The sequence below is a fragment of the Ascidiella aspersa genome, chromosome 4 (assembly GCF_963924565.1).
Source record: "Ascidiella aspersa chromosome 4, kaAscAspe10.2, whole genome shotgun sequence".
NCBI classification, from domain to species: Eukaryota; Metazoa; Chordata; class Ascidiacea; order Phlebobranchia; family Ascidiidae; genus Ascidiella; species Ascidiella aspersa.
Window position 1 is genome coordinate 3,031,492 of NC_139450.1, and position 12,360 is coordinate 3,043,851.

Here is a 12,360-nt window from a genome sequence, read left to right on the forward strand (position 1 = left end):
ATTCTGATACCGATAACCGATATTTTGGACAAAAATTATTGCGAATCGATACCAAATGACGTCATTAATATGCGCAAATATATAAAACTGTAACGTTTAAAGGTAATTATCATTTAAGGTAGAATAGGTACTTTTGGTCAGAAAGCGTGGCTGAAATTTCTGTAATAATTTGGTATCGGATCGGCACCGATACCACCCTAGTATCGAACGAGTACTGATACTGCCACTTGGCATCGGGTATCGGCTCCAAATTAAGACCGGCAAAAAGGACTGTCATTACCACTATTAAACACATTACCACTATTAAACACTTAAATTAAGAGACTGAGGGTTTGAAAAAATGAGACTTTCTATCTCTATAGTCAAGTAAACTGATCAAAATATATGCATTTCGTTCAAGGGTTGAGTTTGATGGCTGCCAAGGTTTTTAACAGACCGCAATTATTTTATCGAAGTCACAAAACTAGGATGTATCTTGAGAGACAATTAGAAAAAAAATCGCCCTCATAGAAACACTGGTCACAGGTAAAATGTTCGACCTTTCTAAACTATCAACTTACATCGTTCCATCGCATTCCGATCCAAGCCGGCACATCCTTTATGTAGCTTGTGATAAATGCTTGCTCGTAGTGGGTTTGCAAACTTGCCAGTTCCGCTCCAAGACTCCTACAGTTTTCCTGAGCTTCGTCGAAAGTACGAAGTGTGTTGTCCAGCATATAACACATGTAGTTGTCGTTCACAGCATCGAACTGGTAACAACACGATTCAATCAATTTATTTTACCACGCTTTAACTTAGTTAAAATAAATCAATTCGAAAGGGATTTAAGTAAATTTGATTTTAACTTAATGTGTTTTACCGTATAATTAAATGTCAAAAACAACTGCTTTTAACGATTTTTTAAATATCAGTTTTGGAACGTTGAATTCAAACTTTTTTTAACAGAATGCAACTTTATTATACTATTTTAACACAATCCAATACAGTTTAAGCAATAACAAAAGTTGCTGCAGTCCTTCTTTAACACCTAGCCAGAAAACACAGTTTATTTTAGAGCAGTTTGGTCGAAGGTTTTAGTTAGACGTAGTAGAAATGAGAAAGTCCATATAAAAGTAGATAACAACGTTTCGAATGCTTCTTGATTCAAATTCAACATCGTCCATTTACCAACATTAAACAAACAGAAAATTGAATCAGAACAAACTCATTCAATTCATTGCAAAATTATAGTATACGATCCAACATAATACAGCCATACAACACAACTAAGTAAACTGTTTAATTTAGATCATAACTTAACTTGATTTGATTTGTCACAACGCATCAACATCAAGCCTGACAAAACTTAATAGCAATATGATCAATTTAATTCCAATTTACCACGATTCAATTCAACACAACGAACCTGCATCCTACCAGAGGGTACTTTTTGTTAGTTTAATATTAAAATAAACACAGCGTGCTAACACAACCAAAGCAATCTGGATAATTTGATTACAGTTTGATATTCGAGCAAAGACAACTAAAGCAATCTAGCCAATTCCTTTACAATTTGACACGCTCCAATTCAATAGAACGCACCTGTGTCCAACCAAAAGGACAGTTTTTGTTGTACCAGTTTAATATTCGATTCAACACGACCTACTAACGCAATCAAAGCAATCTGGGTAATTTCAGTTTGGCACGCTTCAATTCAACACAACGAACCTGCATCCAACCAGACGGGCACTTTTCGTTGTTGTTGATTTCCAGTCCCGGGTTGATACCAGCGTCCTTCAGCTTGGCGCAGATGTAAGGGGAAGTGTCCCCGCACATCTTGTCGTTCCAACGGCCAGCAATCGCCTCCGAACGTATCAGTTCAACGCAGTTTTCTTCATTGTTGTGGTTGTTTGGTTCGCCTTTGAACAAACAAACAAAATTCAAGTCAAGTAATTGCCAAAAAAACAAGGCATTAAAAATATATAAATATATACTGGTTTGGGTCTAGACTAGACATTCTGTGATTAGACGAAATAGTTTTACAGTCAAAATACACTGTTTCTCAACAGCCAATAAAGCTAAAAACAGGCAATAAAGAACCCCTAAAATAACTTTTTGGTTTGACTAAACCAGGGTCAGCAAGAAGAACTGTGATCTATGTAAAATTAAAAAAACACTAAATAATTTATACAGAGCCAACTAAAGTACCCAATCAGTAATGTAGAATTACCAGCGTTCCAGTTTGTGTACGTTACGTCGTCTCCATTTGCCCAGGTGTAAATTCCCCAAAGGTCGTTTGTCATTCCGATCCACATGTTGTGGTTGACCCGACTTGCGTGGGCAGTTATAAAGGCTGAATATGCGGAAGTAAAAATTTATGTTAAAATCTACAGTTAGTATAAACAGTATACACAATGGCGAATCTTTACGGAAGCCAAAACCAAAGTCAGCAGGTTTCTGCTTGTCGGTCACTGTTTCGATAAAGCGTATATAATATATATTTTACTTTGAAAAAGTTTGAAGTGAGCTAAAACTAATTTAATAAATTTAGCCCTATTTAAACGTTCGATTTTTTCAGATAGCATGTCGTTGTGACACAATGTGATAACGCTGCTTTGTTAAACCACTTCTAGTTTACATTAAAATAATAAAATGTGATATCCATGAAACACTCGAAAAAATGTAAAAATATCCATCATAAACTGAGCAACCGATTGAAACCAATCGTGTAACAGCAATGATTCAGACCAGGGCTGCGGAGTCGGTTTATTTCGCTGGAGTCGGACCAGGGACTCCATAGGCCTACCTGAATACCGGGACCGACGTGCGCTGTATTTGAAACTAATAAGGCCAAACTATAAAGGTGAAATATTTTCCAACCACGAGTTGTGGGTTGCTGGGTGAGATTTCTATCAACCCTATTTAAAATATAAAAATGACCTTATTAGATTTAATTATGGTAAAACACAGGAAAAACAGGCATTATGAAATTGTTGTTTCGTTTACAATTCAATCAAGGGTTTTTTGGGATCCAACAAACACTTCGGTTAATAAAGTATAGTTAACTATATTGTAGGAACCTTTGGGAAATATGCGGCTGTCCTGAAGAATTAAAGAGGCCGGATCTGGCCAGCGTGCCGTAGAATGGTGACCCCTGAATTAAACCAACCAATCTTGTAACAACAACCAATTCTTACCGTTCTCGTACTTGTTGTGAATCGACAAAAGGAAGGAATCCATCAAGTTGCACTGCTCCACAGCGCCAAACCACGAGGCAGTACAGTCGGAGTTATCCGTGTCTGCAGGGTCGCACACGCTTACCTCACCGTGGATTTGGTAGCAGTAGTTGCTGTACATGAGCCAGTTGGCGGGGCATCCACCTGTGGGAGAAGTCGCAAGCAATGGTGATTTATGGGTTATAAGTGAAAATTGTTTGACAAAGAGCTGGACGGATAGTCAATTTTTTGAAAAACGCGTAAACCTGCGATTTAATGAAAAAACAGAAATTAAAATTAAAGAAAAAACATTGTAAAACAACACAGTTTTACAATTTAATTAAAGCGATTTTTATATTTCAGCGATATTACCAAGTGGTTTACAGTGACAATACAAATCATTATGGTCAGTTAAAGTTAAGGTGATCGATTCGGCGATGTAATATATGGGATTTTTGCGTAAAAATAATGTTTTTTGTCGAGACAAACCATCAATAACTGAAAAAATTACAACATTTTTTTTACAACTTTATATATATTTTTTTTTAAACATTTTTTTTACAACTTTATATATTTTTTTTTACAGAAAAATATATATTTATATATCACTGTAGATAAAAAAAAAGAAAAATATATATATCAGTGTAGAAGTCGAATACCATCCGATTTGTAAATTTCCCCACAATACGCCTTATATAACGGCCCACCAGTTTTTAGGGGTCCATTTTACCAGACAGGGGTTGTGTGGGTTAAGGTCTAATCCTAAACCCATTTCCCTGCGAAAAGTCAGTATAAAAGGATTTTTTTTTTAAATTACAAACTTTTAGAAATCCCCAAAAAGCAAACTGATTTTTATGGTATATTTTACCGGGCAGGGGTTGTGTGGGTTGTGGGGGGTTGGGAGGGGCACCCAGGTACTTCTTGCAGATGTACGCGGCGATCTCCAGCCCACAGTTCTCATCATTCCACTTGCCGTTGTTCCCGTACAAGGTAACGCACTGTTCGATTCCGTGGGCGTCGTTTGGTTCGCCTGCAAAGAATAGAATGGTTGGAAATAACAGAAGAATAGTCTAGAAAGCTTATAGTTAAGGCAGTGTTACAATTAAGTCATTTTAAAAATGAAGTCCAAGTTTGTAAAAATAACTTAAGTCCTAGTCAAGTCATTTAAAAATAAATTAAGCCCCAGAAAAGTCACAAGTCTAAGTCAAGTCATTTAAAAAGTAACTTAAGTCCGTGTAAAGTAATTTAAAAAGTAACTTAAGTCCCAGTCAAGTCATTTGTAAAAATAACTTAAGCCCCAGTCAAGTCTTTTGAAAAATAACTTAAGTCCGCGTAAAGTCAATTTAAAATCACTCAAATCCCAGTCAAGTCATTTTTAAATGACTTAAGTCCGTGTCAAGTCAATTTAACAATAACTTAAGTCTCACTCAATTCTTTGTAAAAATATCTTAAGTCCAAGTCAATCGCATTTTTTCAAATGGTACCGAGGTTCCAGTTGACGTAGTCGACCGCGGTCTCATCCGACCACACGTACTCTCCGTTCACTCCTCCGGTTTCACGCAGGCCGATCCAGAACGCTCGAGCAGCCGGCATTTGCTGCGAATAATTAATTGCCTGTTAAACTAAACGACTTGAGCTAATTGATGGCTTTAACAAGTATAATAGCACTGTGAAATAAAATCGCCCATAACAAAGATGCCTATAGTAGCGGTGAAAGTTTAATAATTTACAGGTTGCGTTAAAACGGAAGATCTATAACAAGACCTTGCGAAACCTGCGTAAGATCATCGGTGCACAAATATCAATCTTAAATCGCACTTTAAACATATTAAATGAGGTGATAGCGCGGTAGTCTGGTGAAAAAAGAACTTTGCCGGGTAAAAATGCCTATTTTTTTTTTATTTTTATTTTTAGACAAATTCTTTACCCTGGAAAAATTAGTTTACTAGAACACCGGTTTAGACCATTCCGGTTTACTTTTACCACTTTTGGTAAACACTTATCGCCACCAATGCTGCCACAAGCAGTTCTTTTTAACGTTCTCTTGCTATGTTTTTCCAATTTTAAGGTCAAATAATTTTATCTAGTGAAGCACAGTTTTCTAAATCTTGTCAATATTAAAATATGCCGTTCGACTTTACTTTTAACAAGATCATCCTATATATATATATATATATATATGGCTTTGATATTTATAAATTTTATTTTGTTTACACGCAATTTACTTATAGGTCCACTAAGCTTACCATTAACAGTTTAGTATACGCATTGTTTATATACTGTGATCTAGCCCTTCTGAAATCATTCTGGCAAACGAGATGAAAATTCCCCCACAAATTTCATGGGCGTCAATTTACAAAGCTTATCTAGTAACACAGATATGCTTATCTAATGAAACTTTTCTATCTTAATCAAAGTCAGTAGTTTATAGTTTTTAAGAGAAATATATTTCACCAAAATGGATAGGGGCTGAACTCACCTGAACTTGGTTTGTCAAAAATGAGCTCGTTATTCCCGAATGTACTGAAACCAGTTCGCCACCCTGAGTCTTACAAGCCTGAAATAACAGGTTAAATATAACATGTATCTTTATGGAATACGAAAGCATTGACAGCAGCTGGTCTCCGTTCCGCTAACGCGTATATAAACAATAAAACAAGTTTAACAGCCCGATTGAAACACAGAATCAGATATTCTTCCCAAATCTCCCGATTTCTGTAACAGGGTTTATCTTTATGGAATCCAAAATCATTGGCGGCAGGTTTCTGCTTGTCGATCGCTGTTCCGCTGACGCGTTTACAAACAATGATTGATTCAATTAAGGAACTGACGATGCCAGTGTATAGGCGATATACACGCCCCCCAATAATTCTGTGTTTTACTCGGGTTTTTAAGTTTTATCGTATAACAGTTTAAATTACCAAGTGATTAAAAAACGTATCCAGAAACGAGTCAAAGTCGCATAGCATATAATAGCTTATTTTAAAACAAATCGATTCCAAATCAAGTAATTTGCAAATCTCCAAATATATATATATTGTAAAATTTGAGTAATGAAAATTAAAAAAAAATTAAGTCAACATAACCCATTTAAACGCAGTTAATCGAGTTTTCATTTCACGCAATTACTACGCTTCAAAAAATAGAACACCTACACAGAATAACATACAAAGTACACCAAAACAAAATTCTAGAATCCGTCCATACCTCATCGGCCACATGACGACTGACATGCTCTTGGTCGTTGAAGAGATAGCAGAGACCCTCATATTCGATCCAAGTACCAGCACTTTCGCTTCCACAAGCAGCATTAGGCTTCCCAGTGGGAGGCTCGGTTGGCTCAACTGGCTCTATGCCCTTAGGGATCTTGCATATCCAGTCTTGCGCCTGGATGAAAAACGAGTATGTTGGTGCTTGTATTTAGATGTTAAACGGTCATTGTTACAGAACTGTGACTTGTTTTGTTAGTTTTAGTTGATTTAGATCAAAATAATTTCCCAAAACACACCTTTTTTAAATTTAATAAGAGTTAATGATACTATAACAAAAACAATTATATAAGCAAGGTCAGGCTATAAAAACAACTAGTCTGTAGCGAGGTTCGAACTTACGGCCTCCGGTAAAACCGGAACCGTCGCTCTACCAACTGAGTTATACAGGCTCAGAGGGAAGCGAGTCGAGAAAACAATCTTACAGCAATCAAGTGATACCAACCACTTCATATTGAAGGGGATGTCTAACAGAGAAATTAACTTTTTCTAGGGTTTTTAAAACTATCCTGAAACTTACAACAGTTGGAAGAAATGGAGAAAACTTTTCATTTCAAGTTATAAATTAGAAAAAAAATGACTTAAAAAAAAGAATCATAATATAAAAAAAATCAAACCTGTAAACAGCCGAGGTTCTCCCAGAAGCCGATGCCTAGCACCTGATCGTACTTCAAAGCAACGCAAGAGTCAGAGTCGGATGTTGGTGATCCCAGAGCCCAGCTGACGTATTGCACCGCGGAACCATCGGACCATGACCAGCCAATCCCGTCTCTGACGTGATTAACAATAAACGTTGCACCAAAAATGTACTTTTGAAGATTTTAAACTAAGCCATTGCTGCTGTGATCCGACTTCTTGAACTTAAGTCACTGCATTTAAATGACTTTACAAATAGTTCGGGCAAATAAATTGACTTGGATAAGACTTTGAGTCAAATGACTTGAAGGGTTAAAATTAAGTGTTTCATAAAACCAAGGTAGTGGTATTTTTCAAAACTTTTGCACCTAAGACAAATAACTTTAGTTATGTTATTGTTCATAATTGAAAGAGTTTAGAAAAATACCACTACCACCAATGTTAATATATAACGTTTTATTTTTATGTTAATTACTTGACTTGCTTGACTGAGACTTTTACAAATAACATAAGTCCAAGTCAAGTCATAAAAAAATTAAGTCAAGTCCCAGTACAAGTTGATATTTGCCCAAGTCAAGTCTCAAACAAGTAATATTCAGAGCAAATTAAACTGAGTTATTTTTACAAATAACTTAACTTTAACTTAAGTTATTATAAAACAATACTAGTCTGATCTTTCCAAAGTCTCTTTTATCAACGATATAGGCAGACATATTAAAAGCTGTTTATTTAAGGATTTTTTGAGCGACAAAGGCCCTACCCGAATTTACTTCACAAACTGCAGCACTTTGGTTCGTGGCTTGCTACTATACTAAGTCAAAAAGTAAATTAATAGAACAAGGCCGTAAGTTAAGCTGACATGTTGAGTTTTACATGAAACAAAGTTAGGTGAGTAAGGTGCTTTTGCAATAGTAAATTATTAATCCAATTACAAAACTGTAAAACACGTTAAATATAAACTGTATACCCGCGAGTTTTAAGGGGATACGTGGACTAGTTTGTTGGATTCTTGAAGTTAAATTTTTTGTGCACCATTTAAAAACGGTAGTGTATTTTTTTTAAATAAATTCGCTTGAGAAAAGACTTGGTCCCCTCTCTTTGATTGTAGGTATCTGGAATTATTTCACATTTTCAAGTGAGTTTGACTGAAATAAAGATCTTAAGTCTACTCGTTTTATGGCGCCAATTCTGTTCCACGGAAAGCAAAATAATTCAGAGGTTCACGTTAAAAAATGTCAAGCACTCCTGATCCTTGTAATATAATTTTTAGGATGTAACACACTTTAGTCGAACCCCCAAATCGATCTTGTTTCTTGTGTATTTACCTTTTATGCTGCTGCCAGTGATATTATCTACTTCAATAATCGTACACTGCTAGCCAAATGTATTGTCAGGTGCTACCACTGCATGCTTGTCAAAATATACCAAACGCATGTAAAGTACAAGTTGTGCTGAGATTCCACAAAAGATATTTATTTTCGATTACCAGCAAAAGCTGATTCTATTTGAATAAGAAATTAGCAGAACCGACGATGCTTTTTGCGTAACTATATAGTATTATGTGTTTGTTGAATAAGTTGTTTTGAATCTTTTTACAACCTTTGTGGTTTTTGCTTGATTCTTACGATATGGAAAAAAATCAACAACTAGAAATGTCGGAGCAGGCTTAGATCCCGATATTAACGAAAAAAGAATAATAACAATATTATTATTAGGACGTAATAAGAATATCAATGCCTATACAGAAGTAGGTATAATTTTGAAGGTTTCGAATAACTCTTTATTCATTTTCAACATGATGAAGAGTATTCGAAACGTTCAAAATGCTACCTACTTCTGTATGGGCTTTGATATTCTTATTACGTCTTACTACAACCTCCAACCATTATGCTCCAATATTATTATTATTTTATCAACACTTCAGTAGACTTACTTGTTGTTGAGTCCGATCCAAACGTACTGACTGATGACACCGATCTTTGAAAGTTCCTGGCTCAAGTACTTTTCCTCGTCCTGGTTGTGGATTGACACCAGGTCGCCACCGATGTTCAAGCACTACAAGGTCGAAATATTTGCTCGGGTGAGAATCGAACTCACACCCTCCTGATCTACGCATGCAACTCAAATGAAGTGTCATGCGTTCTTAAATGAAACACCAACCTCAAGAAATATACTTATATATCTAGGGCGAATATTTTTTGACATGTCAAAAAAAGTCAAAACTTTGTTAAAATTTACACGTATTAAGTCAAAATCGAATAAAAATGCACATAAATCGTTTACAAAATAAAACAAAAACTATAGTTTCAGTTATTTTAAATTTATTGTTCAATTTTATTGAAAAAATTAGTTTTGATTTATATTTAAACCGTATTGTATCTTCATAAGAGCAATATATGGTATAAAGAATAATGGGGGGGGGGGGAGAGTTTATTTGTAATAAATTACCAAACTTTAAATTTGAAAGGAAGCGTTGCGCATTAGTCAAATAAAGATACTAACATATTACTAGAAACAATATAGTTTAACGGACAATGCACTTCGTCGAGTTTACGACCTTTTACATAAATCATTTTGCTTAAAAGTGAAAACTATTTGGTAAAAATTGAAAGAATTACTATTTTTGTAATTACATAGTAAAAGTTGGCAACGATCCCTAGATCCGCTCCTGGTGCCAAGTACAATGTCAATACATATGCTCCGTGATCAAACTTTAACCTTAAGGTCATAGAAAACTTACACATTTAAAGATGAGCCTTTTTCAAGGGGGCCATGAAAAAATTTAAAAAATAATAATTTTTTAATTTATCCTAAGTCTACTTCACTATAATAAAATAAGTAAATTAAAAGTTAATTATTTTGTGTTGTATTTATATCATTTTATCATTATAACTACCGGTTGCTATAAACCAATTTTTTAATTAAAATTTTTTTATATTTTTTTTTTATTTAAAATGTTTTTCAATTTTTTTTAAAAGGTCGAAAAAAATAGTGGGGCCATTGATTTCTCAAATTTTTTAAAAGGGTCACGGTGTAAAAAAGTCTGGGAATCCCTGGCGTAAAGTCTAGTATTACCTGCTGCTTTGCGTTTTCCCATCCCTGCTTTTTGTCGAACTTTCCAGCCGCCTCTGGGGCGAATATCTTGTAGCAGAAGTTGCTTTCCGCATTGGGGGTCACCCAGTCGTGTGCACAACCCCCTACGGGCGGGGGTACGGCTGTGGGGTAAAAACATAACGTTGGCGGTTGAATTTGAGAAAACTCGAAGCCTTTTAGACCATTTCTCCGTAACGGTTCCATATTTAAAAATTAAGATTTTTTAAGAGGTACTTAATCAGAACACTAAAACAGTAGAAATTACGGGAAACATGCACATCTCACCAAGGCAGGCAGTTTGACCTTATCTTATATCCAAGTGCAATTCATTAACTTTTCTTAGTATTACAGCTGTGTAGTAAAATCACATGGCCGGTGGTTAGAATGCGAGTGAGACACAATAATTAATTGATAACTTCAGAGTGGCGTGCATAATTCAAAAGATCAAAAGATTATTTTTCACAACTTTGTAGCGTACGTGGCATAAAGGATGGGAGGCCACCTATCTCACTAGATAATCGGGTATTTTATTTTGAAACCGATCTACTTGGGTCGCCGCCAAAAAATGTTGAAAAATCACAAGTTTAGGCCATTGTGGTGTTCTTAGTTATTAGGAAAAAAATGAATCGTAAGGTTCTTTTTTGTTCAAACATTATAGCATGAATAGAGTGCAGTATATTTATATATCACTCCCATAAGTTAGTGCCGTCAAAAAAGCTTTACGTCAAACACTCAATTTGTCGATGCGCTCTTATTTGATGCTCTTTTAAACCAAAACTGTTTTGATTATTTTTTTTATGCTAAAAAAATATTTTTGATACTAAAAATATTTTGCCTTAGTAAAATTTTCTATCTAAATCCTAAAAGGCCATTTTACTACAAAAAACAATTCACTAAAATTTCTATTGCACCACGTGTTCTTCCACGACCGAAGAAAACCGAAGGCAAAACACAAATAACGTATTTAAGTAACGTTTACTGGTTTAACTTAACGTTAAGCAAGCCATACTTATAGGAGGCTCTGTCCATCCGTCCCTCGGCTTTTCGCAAATCGAGTAGGCCTGCTTTTCACAACGATTGCTGTACCACAATCCTATGCCGAAAGGTCCCCCGTAGAACACAGCGCATTCTCCCTGGTTTATGTCTGAAAAAACGCATAAAATTTGTTTATTTTTTGCAAATTAGGTAAGGCACTAAGCCAGGAAATATAAATGACCAAAAAAATCGTTTTTATGTATTTTTTTATTGGCATTTCACTTGTTGTGTTCAGAACAAAATCTAGGTGGTTACAAAGGATTTAAATAGCTTTGAGAGAAAAATAAAGTAATATTATTGTTTTAAACATCGTAAAAAATATTATTTTAAAAATAAGTAAAGACAGTATTTTAAACGAATGATTTTTGTCCTAGTATTTGTGAAATAACTTAAGTCAAAAATTAAGATAAAAAACAATTTATGAAAAAAAAAACAGTTTTATGCCAACACTTAATTTTATCCCAAGTCATTTAACTCGATGGATTCAGTCAAAGTCAAGTCATTTGTCCAACAGCCTTAAGTTAAGTCAAGTCTTTTTTCGCGAAAACCACCTAGGTCAAGTTATTGACTTAAGTCTTTACAACAGAGTAAAGATTTATCAAGACTTTAAAAAATTGTTATTAAAACGCCGAAACGTTTCTGTGTTGACAAGTGCCGATACCATATCGGACGGGGCGCCCGATACCTACCCGGGTTGTTGACCCCCCAGTTGTCGTAGTTGACGTCATCACCACTCTCCCAGACCCAGGAGACCCCGGTTTCCCCGGAAACGAGCGCGTGGAGCCCAAGCCACCATCTCCAGTCCTCGGCTCCTATCACTGTGTGGAGGAAGCTCTGAACGAATCTGGGTAAAAAGTTGAATTTTGAGGTATATTTAGGCGCTGTAAATTAGGTTGTTTTAGATTTTTAGGATATTTTTTTATTATACAGATTTTAATGAATAATTTTTAGTGCATTTTTAAGTTAGCATCGTTGTGTGAAGGAGGCTCTGGACGAATCTGGGTAAAAATAAAGATAATTAAGTATTATAAAAAAAACCTACAATCGTTATTTTACGGTTGATATGTCCACAAGATTTTTTTCCAGTTTATTAGCCGTAAAACTGCGTTAGCGTTGAGAAATTGAGTTACCTT

General features: G+C 35.3%; 1 protein-coding gene across 1 annotated transcript in view; it reads right to left on the reverse strand.

Moving 5' to 3' along the window:
* Nucleotides 1-12,360, reverse strand: part of LOC146146665 (uncharacterized) — a 57,058-nt gene that overhangs the window by 7,854 nt on the left and 36,844 nt on the right. The window contains exons 34-46 of the mRNA XM_083386960.1: nt 11,917-12,071; nt 11,202-11,336; nt 10,175-10,314; nt 9,033-9,154; nt 7,081-7,234; nt 6,402-6,581; nt 5,674-5,751; nt 4,679-4,790; nt 4,063-4,224; nt 3,177-3,359; nt 2,210-2,332; nt 1,708-1,898; nt 561-749 (exon numbers count right to left, since the gene is read on the reverse strand). Of these exons, the coding sequence (XP_083243086.1) occupies nt 561-749; nt 1,708-1,898; nt 2,210-2,332; nt 3,177-3,359; nt 4,063-4,224; nt 4,679-4,790; nt 5,674-5,751; nt 6,402-6,581; nt 7,081-7,234; nt 9,033-9,154; nt 10,175-10,314; nt 11,202-11,336; nt 11,917-12,071 (1,924 nt within the window). The remainder of the gene's footprint in view (nt 1-560; nt 750-1,707; nt 1,899-2,209; nt 2,333-3,176; nt 3,360-4,062; nt 4,225-4,678; nt 4,791-5,673; nt 5,752-6,401; nt 6,582-7,080; nt 7,235-9,032; nt 9,155-10,174; nt 10,315-11,201; nt 11,337-11,916; nt 12,072-12,360) is intronic.